General features: G+C 38.6%; 3 protein-coding genes and 1 pseudogene across 4 annotated transcripts in view; 2 read left to right on the plus strand and 2 right to left on the minus strand.

The window, feature by feature from the left end:
• Positions 1-1864: 1864 nt before the first annotated feature.
• On the minus strand, positions 1865-2756 carry LOC140377393 (interleukin-8-like). Its single transcript, XM_072462783.1, has 4 exons — positions 2584-2756; positions 2369-2492; positions 2195-2281; positions 1865-2102 (listed from the first exon to the last, which is right to left on the minus strand). The coding sequence occupies exons 1-4, from the start codon at positions 2642-2644 to the stop codon at positions 2090-2092; spliced, it is 285 nt and encodes a 94-aa protein (XP_072318884.1). The 5' UTR covers positions 2645-2756; the 3' UTR covers positions 1865-2089.
• An 8264-nt stretch (positions 2757-11020) lies between these two features.
• LOC140377998 (interleukin-8-like) lies at positions 11021-11519 on the plus strand (annotated as a pseudogene).
• A 1337-nt stretch (positions 11520-12856) lies between these two features.
• On the plus strand, positions 12857-17549 carry fbxo10 (F-box protein 10). Of its 2 annotated transcripts, XM_072463302.1 has the most exons (11): positions 12857-12977; positions 13664-14292; positions 14369-15187; positions 15292-15441; positions 15554-15690; positions 15827-15897; positions 15978-16130; positions 16219-16569; positions 16648-16958; positions 17034-17221; positions 17300-17549. In XM_072463302.1, exons 2-11 carry the CDS (start codon positions 13708-13710, stop codon positions 17478-17480), a joined length of 2946 nt encoding a protein of 981 aa, XP_072319403.1. In that variant the 5' UTR covers positions 12857-12977; positions 13664-13707; the 3' UTR covers positions 17481-17549. The 2 variants fall into 2 exon arrangements, with proteins under 2 accessions (XP_072319403.1, XP_072319402.1); XM_072463301.1 differs by lacking the exon at positions 12857-12977 and having other exon boundaries at positions 13649-14292.
• Positions 17550-18686: 1137 nt separating this feature from the next.
• Positions 18687-19125, minus strand: part of polr1e (RNA polymerase I subunit E) — a 6358-nt gene continuing 5919 nt past the window's right edge. The window contains exons 11-12 of the mRNA XM_072463304.1: positions 19001-19125; positions 18687-18926 (exon numbers count right to left, since the gene is read on the minus strand). The exon at positions 19001-19125 is cut by the window's right edge and continues 7 nt beyond it. Of these exons, the coding sequence (XP_072319405.1) occupies positions 18761-18926; positions 19001-19125 (291 nt within the window). The 3' untranslated portion in view covers positions 18687-18760. The remainder of the gene's footprint in view (positions 18927-19000) is intronic.

Here is a 19125-nt window from a genome sequence, read left to right on the forward strand (position 1 = left end):
ATAATATCATGATATCATATTAGTATCAACAGAATATCATGATATTATAATAATATCATCATAATATCCTTATATCATAATAATATCAACAGAATATCATGATATCATCATAGTATCATCATATATCATGATATCATCATATTACCATCATAAGATCATGATATCATCATAATAATATCAACAGAATATCATGATATCATAATAATATCAACAGAATATCATGATATTATAATAATATCATAATATCATGATATCATAATATCAACAGAATATCATGATATCATAATAATAACAACATAATATCATGACATCATAATAATATCAACAGAATATCATGATATTATAATAATATAATAATATCATGATATCATCATATCAACAGAATATCATGATATCATAATATCAAAATAATATCATAATATCAAAATATAATATTATCATAATAATAATAATAATATAATAATATATACATAACATCGTCATAATATCGTAATAATACTATAATAATAATAATATCATGATATCATAATCATAATATCATAATGATATAATATTATCATCATAATCATATCATCACAATACAATAATAATGTCATCATCATAATATCAAAATAATATAATAATACCATAATATCAAAATAATATCATAATGTTATCATGATAATATCATAATATCATAATAATACCGTAATATCATAATAATATCAAAATATGATCATGATAATATGATAATATCAAAATAATATCATAATAATATCATGATAATATGATAATAATATAAAATACTATAATAATATCATGATAATATCATAATAATATCATATTATCATCATAATAATATCATCATAATATAATAATATCATCATAATAATATCAAAATAATATCATAATAATATAATAATACCATAATAATAACAATATCATAATAATACCATAATATCATAATAATATCATAATAATATCATGATAATATATTAATAATATAATAATACCATCATAATAATATCATGATAATATCATAATAATATCATAGATCGATGAGGTTAAGAGACTGTCACAATCTGTCCATAAACTCTTTTCATTTTACACAAGATATTAGTGTAGGCTTTACGCTCACGTGTTTAATCCATGTGGCTTGAAAAATCCCATGATGCCAGTGTCGTCAAAAATAATACATAATAATAATAATGATCTTAAAAGCAAAATGTATTGACTATAACAATCAGTACGTCTGAAGAGGTATGAGTATGAAGAGGACCTCAAAATACTCTGCAAAGCTAGGCCTTATCTTTGAAGTATACTCTCCCATATTGCTTGTATTGACGCATTTAATTTTCATGCAGCAACGCAACATTCAATAAAGATAAAAACCAGAAAGATAGGTTTGAACTCACATTCATAGTTGATATATATGGATGCCATGATATCAGGGGTAGAAAAGTAGCTTATACAAATACTCAGTGACTATTTTTCAGGTAATTCTACTTTTACATTTTTAACATGTAGGCCTACTTTGTAATTGAGTGTAAGCCATATAAATGTACTTAATTACACTCAAAATGGTCTGAATTACTGAGTACATACAGTGCAAGTCCCAATGCAAAGCTGTCTCCCCTTTGTCCCTGCTCTGAGGGGCCAGAGCTCAAGAGAATGTGTGGTTTAAAACAACTTTTTTGAACAACAGTTTGAAGTTGAATAACTTCAAACTGTTTGATTAATCATGTATTCTATAAACTAAAATGCTACTAAAACTGTGTTACAGCAACTACTCAGTCCAAAATAAATGTCAAATACAAAAAAGTGAATTTACACATTTTATTAAAACATAACATATTCACAAAACATAAAGGTAGAACATATTTTTCAGCTATTTATAAATACATGAAAAAATAAATATTAAACTATTAAAATAAATAAATATACTGAAGTGACAAAAAGCACAAACGTTTCTCAGAGCAGACAAGACCAGCCTTGTCATTTTCTATGTTTGATACAAACATAACACTTCTTCGTTAGTATTTTCCCTTCATCAACAGGGACTTGACACTTCTCACTTAGGGTCTTTTCAGGTACATTCATTCAAACCGCTTCAACGTCTTCTGCTGCAGAAATGACAAAGAAAAAACTTTTATAGTTCTAGTTTATAGACATTTTAAAGAGGTTCTTGCATTTCTATGACGACTCAGGATCTTACCTTGACAAGATCATCTTAATGACCCTCTTCACCCAGGGAGCCTCAGGGTCAAGGCACACCTTCTGGCCAGTCTTTTTCATAGTAGCACTGCACCAATAAAGCAAAATGCTATCAGACTTTTGCGTTTTCTAGTCTCTTTGATATAAATGTAAAAATAAATAAATACATTCTTACATGATCTCAGTCTCTTCACAATGAGAGTTAGCAGGAATGAGCTCGACCTTCTCGATGTGGCGGCCAATGGGTTTGCTCTCTGTCAGGATGCAGCGGCAGTGCAGCTCCACTCCCAGGCTCACCCCTTCAAACAACCAAAAACACATCAGGTTAGAAAGTGCAAAAGTCTTAATTCTATTCAACATTCACAACTATGTTATGTTTAAAATGCTTACCTTCACTTGTTGACAAGAAAACAAGGAGCACCATAAGGCAAGCAACAATTTGGGTCTTCATTTTTGTCTGTTGAGGTGGATTTTTTAAAAATCTACAAGAGAGTTCTTCACAAAGTCCAACAACAAATGCAAACTTCACTGTAGATTGATCTTCTTTGGTCTACACTGCTGTATTAATGTTGTTCTGGTAGAGAGTGAGAGCTCGGCTTGCTCCTTTATAGCCGAGTGAATGACGGAATGACTCATTCCGGTGTTGCACAATTTGGGGCAGTTGTAAACTCAGTGGGAATTTTCAAGCGTGTGGCGCTGATAAGCTTTTTTTTCCCAAAGATATTTGTCAAGATGACTACAGGTGACAAAAAGTTGCAGGTCTCTGAATGGTTATTACACTGAATGAGTAATTACCACAAAATGTAACTGTTGTACTATGATAAGTTAATAAAAAATGTAATTGTGAAATTTAATATTTTACCAAGAAAAAAGGAAAGTTCAAAATTATGCAACTTACTTTCTCTAATATTTTATACTTTTGCTCTACTCAGTACTTTTGTCACAGTTCCTTTTGCATAGACCACCGTTTTAACATAAAAAATACTTCATGTAATTTATATAATTAATTGCTGGCTCGTGGCCAGGCTGTTTCTGTAGTTCCTACATTATGTCAATGACTTTGGTTTGTAAACTTGTTAAAAGATGACTAAAGGTGACAAAAAGTTGCAGGTCTCTGAATGGTTATTACACTGAATGAGTAATTACCACAAAATGTAACTGTTGTACTATGATAAGTTAATAAAAAATGTAATTGTGAAATTCAATATTTTACCAAGAAAAAAGGAAAGTTCAAAATTATGCAACTTACTTTCTCTAATATTTTATACTTTTGCTCTACTCAGTACTTTTGTCACAGTTCCTTTTGCATGGACCACATCATTAACATTAAAAATACTTCATATGATTTATATCATTAATTGCTGGCTTGTGGTCTGTAGTTTCCACATTATGCTGATGACTTTGGTTTGTAAACCTGACGCAACTTCATCCTCAAGCCCAAACACGTCCACGAAGTATTCACATGTTCATGACGTTCTTCACACAAAAAGTAGGAAGTAGAAAGTTGGAACTTCCTGAGCATGACTCCTGCGTGAGGAATGAAAGCAAATGTGTTCAATAAAAGTAGTCATATTATTATAAATTACTGATGCAGGAAAAATGGTTAGTAAAAAGTAAGTAAAGCAAGTAAAGTGACATTTAAACCTTGTGTTGTGGTAAAACTCAGTGGACGTATGTGACATTTTCAGGAAACGCTCACTTGTCATACTGTCAAGACAAGACAAGTCTTTCATTAAGTACTTAAAGTTCAGAAGCCACTGCCAGAGCATTTTAGCATTTTTTCTTGTTTTTGTTTTTTTTCTTTACGACCATTTTCATGGTCGTAAAGCACTTTGATTTCCTTTTTTAAGGAATTGTGTTGTGTGTCCTAACCCAACAAATACATTTGATTGATTGATTGATTGATTTAGGATTTGCACCACCAGTCATTTACTAAAGCAGACTACACCAAAAATGTATTTCACCCTGGAGAGACAAAGAGACCACGAGAATGGACAGTTTAGCAAGCTTTATTCGCAAGTTATTTGGCGCTCAGACCCCGGCGGAAGACGTTGCAATCATGGGCACTCCATGATCTATTTGTATTAGATGTCTCCCCCGGAGCCTGGAGACTGGTGGTGGTAGATGTGGAGAGAAGGTAGAGGATGAGGGGAATGCAGAGGAGGAGCTGGGGAGGTGGTGGGTCGCAGTACGGTTTGAGCGGCCGAGCCATCTGCCTGAGGGCTTAAATGCGACCGCCTGGTGCTGATTGGGAGCAGGGAGGAGTCACTGGGAGCGTTGATTGGGGATGAGGAGCAGGTGCGAGGGCCATGGTACAGACGCCCCCTGACCTTTCACCCTACTTCTTTGGCCAGGAAAAACTGCATAACCTCTTTGGGATAAGCACAGAAACCTGGGAGAGTCCATGGTGAAGTGAGGGATCTGACTCTCACAGACGGACAGGCGGGCGCCCGCTTGAGTGCGATGATGGCGCTGGGGAGAGGGGTCCTGTGATAAAATGTGAATATATGAGTATATTTCTGTGATATATTTCATCTGCATAATAGTGATATTTCATCTGCATCATTAGTCTAAGAGAAGAACGGGTGTGTGACAAACTGCATTTGTTTGTGAAGGTATCATAAAGATGGGCCAAAGAATGTTGCCCCAGGGCGGGAGTTGCACCCCCCCTTGCAGGCTTTATCTCTAGGAAAAATACCAAGTGCCTTGATGTGAAGCTGACCAATGAGAAATGTGACCCGCCTATTCCAGAATATCTAATAAAACCAACCAGCATGGGAAAAAACGGGGTGAGACGCAGAAGGATCACGCAGGCTGCGTACCACAGCTTGCGTGATCAGTCCCCGCGTTTTCTCCCAAGCTTGCCATACAAATGTCTGATTTCTGTGTCGTTTCATATTCTAGGTTGAATTGTGTTCTCGATGTGTTACGGAATAGCATCGGTGTATGTCTGATTCCATGACATTTTCTGGTCCTATCGAGCCGGACGACCAGCTGCCCTTCGCGGAGATTGACGGGTGAATCGGTGAAAGTCTGTGCACAGCTGAAAGAAGTCCACTTTTCCTGTGGCCACCCATCGTACCTCATTCTCCGCGAGGAGAGCGCGTCGTTTCGAAGCAGCAGGAGAACACAGGCGACAAAGAAGTTCAGACAAAACTTTGTGTGTGAAAAAGAGTGAGCCATAAAACGTTTTATGCATTAGTTTGAAATTTACTGGAAAAATATTGAAGGCTTTTATGCCCAGTTAGGTATTACTGAGGAAATGCCCAGTTAGGTATTACTGAGGAAATGCCCAGTTAGGTATTACTGAGGAAATGCCCAGTTTAATATTACTGAGGAAATATGTGTGAATGTAAGCGCTGTGCACGAGCGAAGTAAGTAAGAGAGAAGTGTGAATGTGTGAATGAGGATTAATAAGTGATTAACTAACAAGTGTGAATCAGAATTAATCATACAAGGGTCACAAGGCGTTATTCTGAGAGATCTAAAATTTGCAGTCATGGGTGAATCTTTAAACACCCAGCATCATCTCCGGTGGAAAATCAATAAGAAATTCTACTAGAAGCTTGAGATATGACGTGTCTGTAAAGCAAGTAGCATTTCTCTCAGACGACCGAGACCACATAATGCCAGAATTATCACCCCAAACTGTAAAAAGACAAACGAAAAGTCATAAGAGGATTTTGGAGGGAGACTTCCAGCGTGCTCAGATGACGTGGCAGAGAGGGGGAGATGAGGGGGGTCAACAAGGCAACAGAATGGGGAGATAGCAGTTCAGAGGACGCTCTGAACGTGAATGAATTAGAGGAACTAAACCCAGCTGGTTTTAAATTTTAGTCTGTAGAACAAATTTAAGGGTTTTGTTTGATTGACAACAGTCAATTATAAAGATTTTATTAAACTCGATAAGAGATAAAGATTAATTCAGATTTTTATAGATGGCCAATTTTTTGGGGAACGTGATCACAAACAGGACACTTCCTGTCCCCGACATAGAAGACAAAAGTTGTGTTTTTACGGTATTGTGTTTTTTGTGTGCACAGAACAAACCTATGTTTTGTTTTGTTTTATTTTTGGACTTGACGAAAATTATCTTTTTGGACTTAATGCATGACAAGATGAACATACAGGACGAAAAGACAGAAGTGTTTTTAAATTTAGGATCAAATACAGGCACAGGCCTGGAATTGATAATATGGGTAAATGGGTGACTACTGATGTTGGACATAGAATGGGCAGTAAGTAAAGTGATAGTAAAAGTTACATCAGTAACTTATTTATTTGTATTATCATGAGGAAACCTCGTGCTTGATGTCCTCCTTGGAAAGACATGACTGTGTGTCATTAACTAAAGGCAAAGGACACCAAGTCATAAAGCATAGTCAGAGATAAGGGGCTATTGACTGGCAAAGAATCTGGAGGACTCAGGATGGAGCAGATGTTGTTATCTTTACGGATCACAGGGATACCAAGAGGTTACACCTCAGGGAGGGTTGATTGATGAGTAATAGGAAAAGTAACATTAACAGGGAAAGGATTTGACATTCTAAAGTGAACACCTGAAGGATTGTGGAGATTCAATCAAGAATTGAATAGATTTAAATTAGACAATATCATCTAAATTTAGACGCTATAGAAGTTATGAAACCAGTGATAACAGGACTTAAACATTATAGGACTCAGGACGGAGGCAAGAGATGGTTAGACTTCAAGAAAGAGAGAAAGTAAAAGCAGGTTACAAGTGAGGGTAAGAGTAAGTGAAAAGAGAGAAAGAAAAAGCAGGTTTAGAAATTTGGAAATGGGTGTTTCCTCCGTTACAAGAGGAAGACAGAGGGAAACAGAGGGGAACACAGAGAGGAAGATGTGATGAGAGACAAAGAAAAGACAAAGAAAGTAGGGAACAAGGGGAAAAACAAGTTGATAAAAAGAGACGTGCCTTATGTACAAGGGGAAGGTTTAGAATCATTTTGATTGTTAATACACATATAGACTTGCTAGAACAAACTAATACACAATGTTTGTAAAGCACCACATGAGCAGGTGTGAGAGATTGAGTTTGAAACTCACCTGAAGCACATATAGAAGATTAGAACATATTACATTAGATGTGTGATTTTATTCAGGCCACACAAACAGAGGAGATGTGAAATTTGATGTTAATACTCAAAGTTGTGAACTGACCCTTATGGCCAGCTCAACGGGGGAATTATTGAGATAATTATTATTGTTTGATGTATTTGTATTGCACACACACACACACACACACATACACACACACACACACACATACGCGCGCACAGGTGGACACCAGACATTTAGAGTTTGAAACATTTAGAGTTTGAAACATTTAGTTTGAAACATTTAGAGTTTGAAACATTTAAAGTTTGAAACAAATGGTGGTAAAACAGATAGGTTTGGCAGGGTCGGATTACAGACACACAGGGTGGGGGCCCAGCGCCGTGGAAGGGGGGCTCAGCCAGGGATGTGACCACTGAACTGTGAAAGGTCAAGAGGTGACATTGCGGAGTTGAAGACAGACGCAATTCCATCTCTTCCTTGATTACATTTTGGATTAGTGAACGTTGTAAACTATTTGGATTATTGAATTTTGTTTAAATGTAGAATTATGTAGTAGTTTGAGAAATGGGCAAGGCCATATCTCAAAAAGGAGGGATATGTACGTGTAAACAAACATTCCGAATCAATAATTACTAAAAAAAAATTGTAAACAAGAAAACTGTTTGAAATACATTGAATTGTCGAAAAGACTTTGTTTATCACCGCAGCAGAGAACATGTTGGAGATGTGGTGTTTACAGAGACGAGCCAAGTGGATGAGAAAGGTGGACGGAGCCACACACCGACCATTGGAGGGACGAGAACATGGGTGCTCTCATGGGAAAGTGAGAGAAATGTCTGGACAACACAGCGGCAGATCCATAACATCGCAGACGCAGGACTTCGTTTGTATGAGTTTTGTCCAGAGTCTACCGTAGAGTACAATACTCTGCTACAATGGACGGGAGACAGATTCTACAGTACGCAAAGTACTATACTCTGCTACGATAAACGAGAGCCAGAGGCTACGGTGCGCAGAGTACCATACTCTGTGAAAAGAATTAACAGTTATCATCATCACAAGCGATGACGATAATATGGGTGCTGAACACCTGTATTATGCACCGGACAATCGGTAACATGTGAAAAAAGAGACAGCAGAGAGGCGAAGGTAATCTCGCCCAATCGGGACAATCGGGACAATCGATCAACATACACAGAAATGGAAAATAGAGGGAAGAAAATGAGTGATCAACTTGAAAGGTTATGAAATGCATGATGTGTAATAATGTACAATGTATAATTGACATGACAGAGGCTGAAGAAACACAATGGAATATTATACAGCCACTGTTGTTTACACTAACTAAGAGAGTTTTTTTATCTGCTACAACATAACTACATGCAATGTTAATGAGATTATGAATTGAGATGGGAAATGTACCAGTTCATATGTGTCATAGGTGTGACCGAAGCGAGCAGCTTGTACTTCTATATTTCCCATCACGCCGCACAAAATTATAGACAAGATAAATTGTCTGTCAAATTACAGAGATTGACCAATCTGACTCAAAATTTAGGACAGTAATATAGCCATGTAGACATGTTGTGGGCCGAGAGAAAAGGAGTGTGTTCAATGTTGAGAACTGTGCACAACTTTTTGTGTGTAAAAGTGTCATTTTAACACCAATATGAAAGACATGTTGAAAACTGAAAAGAATAATGTGTTTGGCATATGAGACAGTAGACTAATGCTTTGATAAACAGGAGGGAAATGTGATAAAATGTGAATATATGAGTATATTTCTGTGATATATTTTATCTGCATAATAGTGATATTTTATCTGCATCATTAGTCTAAGAGAAGAACGGGTGTGTGACAAACTGCATTTGTTTGTGAAGGTATCATAAAGATGGGCCAAAGAATGTTGCCCCAGGGGGGGAGTTGCACCCCCCCTTGCAGGCTTTATCTCTAGGAAAAATACCAAGTGCCTTGATGTGAAGCTGACCAATGAGAAATGTGACCCGCCTATTCCAGAATATCTAATAAAACCAATCAGCATGGGAAAAAACGGGGTGAGACGCAGGAGGGTCAGCCAGGCTCCTTACAACGGCCTGGCTGACACAGCCCAGCGTTTTCTCCCAAGCTTGCCATACAAATGTCTGATATTTCTGTGTCGTTTCATATTCTAAGTTGAATTGTGTTCCCTATGTTTTAAGGAATAGCATCGGTGCATGTCTCATCCCAAGGACATTTTCTGATTCCATGACAGGTCCTTCCATGGTGGCCTTGACGTAGATGGGTGGAGTTAGGTCTTCCAGGCTGAATTTACGCAGGCTTCATGATTAATAATTAGTTCCTTTTATTTTTCACATAAAATCCTACCAATCAAGTACTCACCATAGTGTGTGTTTGTGTTTTAAATAACTTGTTTCACTGGACAGTGTGGAGAGGGGAAGAGTGTGTGTGGGGGGGATAAAGCTGGGACCTGAGCTCCACTGCTATGACATCACCAGCAGCAGCAATCATAAATGTTTACTTGGACTGTAAACAGTAATGATGGAGGATCAACTTTCTCTAAATAGCTGGATAAACACACATGCACTTCGAAGAAAAGTCAGCCAAGCCTCTGCAATTGAAAAGGGAAGTATTATGAAATATGTTTAGCATTTGGATATTCCAATACTTCCCCATGGAGTCATCAAAAATCTAATATACAAGCAATGCAAATCATGTGTAGGTTATTTCCTTTTCATCATGCAGTTTTGCAGAGGGCTGTTTACATGTTCGGCAGATCTATTAGGTGACCTTAAATTATTTCTGTATTGAATCGATTACAATTAAAAAATAATGTATGAAACCATACAACAGGCTTTGGGATATGTTTTAAAACAACAGTAATACACATGACAGGCGTGAGATTTACTTAATATTTTTATTATGGCCCTGTATTATGCATTTTCCAAGCTTGTTACCCTTTTACATCACTTTAGCTCATAAAACTTAAACTTAAAACATAAGTTAATATTGTAGGAGCAATATTCTTGCAGCAAATGTGTAATACAATATTCTATACATAACATTATACATAAACATATATAATGGTTTGAGTGTGTAAAATCTCAGCTAATCCTGTGCAGACAGAACATGTGCCTCTCATTCTGCACGTCTCTCGTACTTCTGATCCAACTCCTGAAAGCACAGTCAATAGGGAATGTTGGAGCAGGGAAAAACACAAATGATTCACACATGACAAGTTATTGCGCCATCTCTTTGTCTTCCTATTATGCTGTTGTGAGAGGGATTAATAACAAGGCAAGATATATTGTGCCATGTGGAGGTTGGATGGAAAACAATTGGTTTCAATACAACTTGCTATGTGACAGGGCCGAAAGAAGACTTAAAAGATTACGGGAGGATTAACAACACCTTTATTGTGTATGAACTGTGACGCTGCCTCAAGCTGAGGGGCTTTGTAAAAAATCACATTCCATGTACCTGTATGTGAAACGTTATTTTTGACAGGACTGAACTGGTAGCTTATCACAACCTGATCAATAGAAAATGTGTTAAGACCTTAACTGCTAATAGAACCTGAGAATAGAGGGTGATACATGCACTCTTCTATGGTAAATGACACTGCTGGCACACAAGCGGGAAGTGAAAATAAGGAATGACGGTTATAAAAACAAGGGGGAAAAAAGTAAAAAGTGTATGACTTGTCGAGTCTTCAAGTCTGCGAAATGCAAAGACATTCTCCTCTGTTTCTGGCTGTGTTTCTAGTTGTGGCTCTGGTTGTGTCATGTCTCCTGTCATTACAGTAGCACTGGTGTTCCTCCTGGCGCTGCCTAAAGGTGAGTGACATGTGGCAGCGAGGGCAGAGGGATGAGACGCATTTGGGAGTGTTGTCCTAGTAAATCTGAACACTCACTTTGCAGATACTGTGCAAGGAGATCAAGTTTTGAATCTACGATGTAAGTGTATTCAAAAGGAGTCAAGACGCGTTGGCCGCGTATTGGTAAATGTGGCGGTGCATCCAGCCAACTCCCACTGCAAAGAAACAGAGATTGTGTAAATGCAATGAAGCAGTTTTGTTTGATTTGACTGTTAAGCTCTCATTTGAGTCGCATGCTTTGTGTTACAGTGCCACTCGTAAAAAAAAAGATGGACAGAGAATTTGACTTGACCCCAAGGCCCATTGGGTCAAAAGGAACCGGAGGAGAAACCAGAAAAGTCCAGATTCCGGTTTCAATTCATTTCTATCGTAAAACCTGAAAGTGCGGTTTATAACTAAAAAAATCACCAGACTTTCAGGAATTAAGCATTAATTTGAATTAGAGATAAGAGGGCTGAGACTTACCTGAAGCTCTGTTTTATTGTTTTGCAGGAAAATACTTTAAACCACACACAAAAGGATAGTGTGGAATCCAGTCAGTTCAGATCTACCAAATTTGTGATGTAAAGTATAGCTACATAAAGTGTCGAAACGTAAACATGTTCATTCCTCTTTCTGTTAAATTAATCAACACAACAACATGTGACTTGTACATTGCTTATGTGTATATATTTTTTCTATCTTGTGTTTGTCTTGTTTGTATGTTAAGCCTTATGAGACATTTAATAAAGAAATCTGAAATCCGTCTAAAATTGAAACCTTGTATTAAACATACTTTTCCATGTCAAATGAGGTGCCCTGTCTGTGCCATATCATTGAGGTTAAAGGTGCACTACATAACTTTTCAGGTGGAAGGTGTGCCATCTGCTTATCTTCATAACGGTGCAATTGCTTTACCAGGAATGTTTCACCATTTAGGATTAAACTGTACCTCCATGGTGACAAGATGAAACTACCAGGCCAATTTACAAGTCAGATCCGTGGAAAGGCCACCAGTCCATGATATACATGTTTTTCAAGCAATATAAACGCCTGGAACTGAATAGGTGCAGGTAGATATTTTTAATGTCATACTGTGGAACATCCGTGCAAAGCAACATCTGCATGAGGACACTGAGACCATCCAGAAATGATCATGAAATGATACATTGTACATTCAAATGTATGTTTAAAATACATCTGAAGTTTTAAAACAAAACATGATTTTCTATTTACATAATACATTATTCGTGGCATTTACCCCGGACAGAGCACTTATAAAACTGTAAAAAAAAATATTTTATTTATATATATATATATATATATATATATATATATATATATATATATAAATATATATAAAAGAAAAATATAAAACCAGTGCCAGTACAAATACTGCCATCTGCTGGCAGCTCCACGTAAACCAATGTTAGAATTAATAATATATCATATATTGTTTTCATAATTATTAGTTTTTAATCAGCTAACCTAAAGACCATTAGACATTACTGAATTATACAGGCAAATGTATTTTAGTCAACATAAATAAAGATTGTGAAAACGCAAAATACAAAATGCGGACACGCCACACAAACTAAGGAGCCAATGGGATGTTTTTATCTCATCCATGCGGCAGGTCCATGGATCTATAATGGTAGGTCCGGGTAGGCCTCATGCGCGGTGATGGTATATTACTTTTACGTATCCTGCAGGAAGCGGAAGATGCCGCCGCTCTGCTCCTGCCGTAAACTAAAGGAAAAAGCTGAGCATCATTGGAAACATCTGCAGTCTTCACGCATTGATCAAACACAGATATCATCGGGATGAAAGTCGCGTTGAAAAAGACTGGACGGTGTGTAATTTCGGACACAGTATGTCGGTTGAAGTAGCTATTTGTCTCAGGCGTGATGTGTGAGATGTGCGATGTGTTTGTTACCGCTGAAGCGCGACAGAGCCATGTCTTTCATGTGGATCATTGTCTTTGGGCCGTGAATGATGTAAACCACTTGTTAGACTTATATGTTTGGTTTCAACCTTGTGTTTGTAAGCTCTACCCTAAATCATTACTATAATATTATATTGACAATTTGCCTTCTTATTGGTGCACACTTATTATTACATAGTCTGCTGTTGTTTTACATAGTCTGCTGTTGTTTAACATAGTCTGCTGTTGTTTTACATAGTCTGCTGTTGTTTAACATAGTCTGCTGTTGTTTTACATAGTCTGCTGTTGTTTAACATAGTCTGCTGTTGTTTTACATAGTCTGCTGTTGTTTTACATAGTCTGCTGTTGTTTTACATAGTCTGCTGTTGTTTTACATAGTCTGCTGTTGTTTAACATAGTCTGCTGTTGTTTTACATAGTCTGCTGTTGTTTTACATAGTCTGCTGTTGTTTTACATAGTCTGCTGTTGTTTTACATAGTCTGCTGTTGTTTTACATAGTCTGCTGTTGTTTAACATAGTCTGCTGTTGTGATTATTACATAGACTTCTCTTGTTGTTACATTGCGCTAATGTGTGACTATGCTGCGTTTCTAGGGGCCCCTCCCATTACTGAGTTCCCAGCTGGTGCCGCCGCTGCCATGGAGGTGGGCAGCCTCCCTGTGGAGCTCTGGAGGCTTATTTTGGCCTATCTTCCACTCCCTGACTTGGGGCGCTGCTGCCAGGTGTGCCGGGCCTGGCGAGAGCTTGTCCTGTCCTTGGATAACACCCGCTGGAGACAACTGTGCCTGGGCTGCCCAGAGTGCAGGCATCCCAACTGGCCCAGTCAGCCTCATCTAGAGCCCCCGTCCTGGAGAGAGGCCCTGAAACAGCATGCTTTGGCCACCCGTACATGGACTCAAAACGGACCAGAGCTCCAATCATCTGCCTGCCTGGTCTTTTTTCGCCGCCGGAAAGACCGCAGGACTTTGCATGTTGGACCAGGGTGTGAATTTGAGACCTTACGTGGTGCTCTTGGAGTAGCTGGTCCATATGATCGTGTTGTCCTCCACCCAGGAGTGTATGAGGAGCAGGCTGAGCTGGCTATAAAGGTACCGGTGGAGATAATTGGACTCGGTACTTTAGGTGAAGTGGCTCTCCTAGTTTGTATGGAGCAACAATGTCCTACTGCCCGGTTATGTAATCTAGTCTTCATGCCACCATGGTTTTCTACTGTGGTCTACAAGGTAATAACTTGTTTATTATCATTGCACTTGTATGAATTGGTTTCCGTATAGTATGTTGTTCTCTTCTTTCTTCCAGACATCATGGGGACATGTTCAACTAGACAACTGCAATTTTGAAGGAGCTCAGCTACAAATTCGTGGACCAGGAACATGCCAGGCTCGATTCTGCTCCTTCTCGCAGAGTAGTTCTGCACAATTAATAGGTGTTGCAGTTAGTTTGCTGGACAGCTGTGATTTTTCAAGCAGTGATGCAGCTTCAGTAACAGTTGAAGGCCCCCCTACATCAGAAAGAAACTGGGCTTGCAAGCACTTGGCTGCCCTGACAAGGACGTTTCCAACTTGTTTTGCATCAGAGAATAGTGGCAATCTTAAAGCTAATTCCTTTTCCTCTGCTGGGGCCCATCCCCCAGGGGGTAATACTAAGAACTCTATGAGCATAGATGAATGGCAGAAGAAGGTTGTGTTAGAAGCTGTTTGCCACGGCACAGTCATTGAAGATGGATGGAGTGATGGTGAGCATAGTGAGGCAGAAGAGGAAAATCTAGACAGTGAAAAGGGAAACAAAAGAATCTCTTTTACTTTGGATTACAAGATTCCCTGTGACCCTCATGGTCTCTCTCACCTACTGAGGCCTCGCACAGATGGATCCCTTCCCCTGGCTTCTTGTCCTGATCCACCATCTCAAACACCAGAGCCCCTCACTTTTCAGCAAGAACTAGAGCGAGATCCTGAGGCGAACATGCTGGCAGCATCCACTCTGGGATGCATCCTCAGACGGTGCCTTTTTAGAGATGGAAAAGGAGGAGTACATGTGTCTAATTATGGACAAGCGCGGCTGGAGGGCAATGTTTTTCGTGGCCTAAATTACGCTGTTCGATGTATCCAGAATTCCACAGTAAGTTACATTTTTGTTAACAAATTAAGACATTGGCTCATTTATAACTTTTAAACTTAGTTTGGTTTAATTGTTAGTCCTTGTGTTTGTGACTATCATCATAGATTGTGATGCTGAGGAACGAAGTGTGCGAGTGCCGTGCCTCTGGGGTGTTTTTGCGCCTCTCTGCTCAGGGTCTCATTGCAGAAAATAACATCCACTCAAATGGAGAGGCAGGATTAGACATTAGAAAAGGGGCAAACCCCATTATTGTGGTGAGTGAAATGTTAAATATTATAGTAGTTACTGTTACAGACCACAAAGTATGACAAAATACATTTGTTTTACTGGGTCTGATTAAAATGTTTTTTCTGTCTTCTAATCTAGTGCAACAGAATACATAGTGGTTTGCGTTCTGGTGTTGTGGTTCTTGGAAATGGAAAAGGGTCCATACGGAGCAACCTGATATATAACAACAAAGAGGCTGGTGTATATATACTCTTTAGTGGGAACCCTGTGGTTAGGTTGGTAGATCTTAAAATAATAATGCAAAAATCAGAAATCTCTATAACTCTCAGATTTTCACCTTCTAATACTTATTATGTTTAAATGTGTGTCTCACATTTCGATTCACCCATGTATCAATGTTGATTTTCCCAGTGGAAATCACATTTTCCAGGGCCAGGCAGCAGGGATTGCTATCAATGAGAATGGAAGAGGAATGATAACAGGTTTGGCCTTCCTGCTCACCATTTGTTCATTTGTAAAATCTCCTTTCAGACTGTGTATTGAGTTTGTGTGCAATTTCCAGATAATGTGATCAGAGAGAACCAATGGGGTGGCGTGGACATCCGCAGAGGGGGCGATCCAATTTTGAGGAATAACTATATATGTCACGGTTATTCAGATGGCGTGGTGGTGGGAGAAAGAGGTCGTGGACTCATTGACGGAAATCATGTTTACTGTATGTGAACCTCGCTTTTGTCGCAAACGCTATGAAATGTTGATAATTTCCTTTTAAAGTCACAATGTTTCTGTCTGTGTTTTCGTAGGTAATAAAGGCTGTGGCGTGTGGGTTATGTCCTCCAGCCTTCCACAGCTCTTAGGGAATTTCATCACCCATAATTGCATGTATGGGTTGGCAGTATTTTGCAGGAAGGATCCAGAGAACATTGACGTTAGAGAGGGAAACTGGCCTGGGCAGGACGGCATGGGAGACGGAGGAGCTAACGGGGAGCGAAGAGGAGTAGAGGCGGAAGGGCGAGATGGTCAGGAGAACCTTAATGAGGAAGGGGAACTGTTTGCATGGGAGAGTGACCTGGACAGCGAGGATGAGCGCCACTCTGCCCGGCGCTCCATCAGTGTGGCATTAGTGGAGGGTAACTGCATGAGCTACAATGAAGGTAATGTGTATATATATATATACCACACAGGGGGCAATTTATATACCAATTCACAGACTTTTGTTATTCTGTTTTTAGCTGTTGGACTTTATGTGAAGAGCAGTGAACCACTCAATGCATTTAGCAACCTTGTGAATTGTAACCGAGGAACAGGCATAGCTGTCCAACAGAGCAGCCAGCTAACTCGACTTGTTGCAAACTGCGTCCTGGAAAATGGGCGAGGTGGTGTTGCAGTGGAGAAGGACAGTCGAGTGGAACTTCGAGGAAACGGCATTTATGAAAATGGCGGCCATGGTGTTGTTTTCTGTGGTAATGGACAGATAGTGGAGAATGACATGCTTGGAAACTGTGGATATGGGATTCAAGTTTCTGGAAGCGCAGATATTAAGGTATCATGGGTCATAGTCATGTTACGTAAATTGTAAGGCATTTTAAAATATTCACACAAATGGTCTCTTCTTCAGGTCTTGCGGAACCGTGTTCAGCCGGCACAGGGCTGTGGAATTGCTGTACTGGGCACTGTAAGAGGTGGTGTCCATGACAATGTCATATTCCAGGGACATCCTGGAAACAAAAAAACTCTGCTGTACATGGATCCAGGCAATGAGAGCTGCGTCTTACGCAACAACAGTATTGTAAAGCATAGTAACTGGTACTTTTATTTTATTTCTTTACATTTTATGCAAGTCTTTTCTTTATATATGGTGGTCTAATTTTATTTATTTTGCAGCAATACATTTGCTCCTGCTTGGATACTGGAAAATCCTCCCCCTCGTCCACAAGTCAGCTCTCCTTCTGCCCTTTCCTCATCTCAATATCCTTCACGACTTGGAATTTCTATGACCAACAGGATCAGTGCCACTGTTGAGAGCGGATGCCACAATGGTAGCATGTTCTGCGCTATCCTGTGAATTCTGAAGAGCATTAATGACTGATAACAGTTACGTTTAATTAAATTAAGAGATGATGCATTACCTTAACATGTTTCGATGGTCACGTCAGAAGTGTCACATGATGACCTCTCTGACGCTCCCTGCTGGCCAGTAGTTATTGGGAGAAGTGAGTAGGCCTGGGCAATTAATTTAATTGTAATTGAGATTCTGTCCTGTGTAATTGTTCATTAACAGCTTTAGTCTTTTCATTGAAATGTACAGCCAGTCAGTCAGTTAAAACATGTGGCTTGGAAAAAAGTTCCCTATGGGGATAGAAATGTCACTTTTACTCTCTGCATTTATTTTTGTCTTCCATCTTATCTTTTTGTACTAGGAGCCATCTTAATTTCCTTTCTAGTTTCACAGCTGTTTGTAACTGTCTGATATAAACCTAGGCTGTCCATGCTTAAGAAGAACAGCCATTAGACACATCACAGCAGCCAAGTGATGCTTGTGACAAAGGGGGCAGTGACTCTCGATAAACAGAGGTAATACATCACCGCTTACCTGTTTGTATGATACAACCAAATGATTCAACAAGAAGATGAGACGAACTCTAATGACTGATAATACAATCTCCAATTTTGACTGCACTGGGCCTGAGGATAGCTTATGATCCTCATACTAGTACCAGGACTATTGCAAAATATAGGACTGCACCTTTTATATGTTGTGGTAGTTTATGCCAACAATATTTAAAAACAAACTACACTATAATCAAGAACACTTGAGCTTTAACTTTTAAATGTTGAATGCCAATTAACTTAGTTGTTTCATCTGTGCACTTGTATGGCTCACTGCTAAGGAACTGCACATTTTGGTAAATCCTAGCAGGAGCCAAAAGCATTCAACAATGTTACAACATTAATCTGTGCCTTGCAGTCAGTGACCAGGAATATTTATAGTGAGTCCATTATGCAAAGAAAATGCCAAACATTGGCTTGTACCATTCCAATGTCTTAATTTGATTATGTTCACCTTTATTTATTATAAACCAGTTTTTCATGAATTAGCATATCTTTTAGTAGAGCACAACAGCCTCCACGGACTTGATTTGTGAGAGCCAGTTGAAAACTTGATGGTGTGCAATATGTGATGTCTTATGTGCCTAGATATACCTTTTATTCAAGGTAGATATTTTCTAAATAAAAGCTTGACAGATCACAACACATTTAGTATTTTAGTAACAATTGCAACATTTTATTTGTTTCTATTAATAAACATTTGTGGTTTAATCTTTGTCTCATTTACTTTAGGATTTAAACCATTCTCCTGCGTTTATGTTGTTCGAAGAACCTGTCATGTCTGACCAGTGGTAAAACAAGGGTAGCATACTTGGAGTCATTTTGCAGTGATGCCTCTTCTCCTCTGACCTTTGGTGACTTGCTTATTGTTAGCCCCATTGACTTGGCCACTTCAATCATTCTGTCAGAAAAGAACATACTTAATTGTAAAGGAGTGGAGCGAGTAATGGATTCAATGTTGTTGTTAACACTTACTTGGGCTCAGTGATTCTCAGATCACGGTGCAGTAATGTTAGATTGGCAGTCATATAATTCATATGCAGTTGTAGAGCCAAGCAATATGCTGCCACTTTTGAACGCATTGAAGAAGAAACTACGTA

This window comes from Eucyclogobius newberryi, unplaced genomic scaffold, assembly GCF_026437365.1.
Source record: "Eucyclogobius newberryi isolate DKJ021-1_F unplaced genomic scaffold, fEucNew1.0.hap1 SCAF_4, whole genome shotgun sequence".
NCBI lineage: Eukaryota > Metazoa > Chordata > Actinopteri > Gobiiformes > Gobiidae > Eucyclogobius > Eucyclogobius newberryi.

Bases quoted from the DNA above. Each gene is read 5' to 3' on its own strand.
- LOC140377393 (XM_072462783.1), bottom strand. From the start codon at position 2,644: ATGAAGACCCAAATTGTTGCTTGCCTTATGGTGCTCCTTGTTTTCTTG. The intron at 2,493-2,583 runs GTAAGCATTTTA...GGTTGTTTGAAG, and splicing joins TTTCTTGTCAACAAGTGAAG to GGGTGAGCCTGGGAGTGGAG. The intron at 2,282-2,368 runs GTAAGAATGTAT...TTATTGGTGCAG, and splicing joins TGTGAAGAGACTGAGATCAT to TGCTACTATGAAAAAGACTG.
- fbxo10 (XM_072463302.1), top strand. From the start codon at position 13,708: ATGGAGGTGGGCAGCCTCCCTGTGGAGCTCTGGAGGCTTATTTTGGCC. The intron at 16,131-16,218 runs GTATGTGAACCT...GTGTTTTCGTAG, and splicing joins TGACGGAAATCATGTTTACT to GTAATAAAGGCTGTGGCGTG. The intron at 17,222-17,299 runs GTACTTTTATTT...TTTATTTTGCAG, and splicing joins ATTGTAAAGCATAGTAACTG to CAATACATTTGCTCCTGCTT.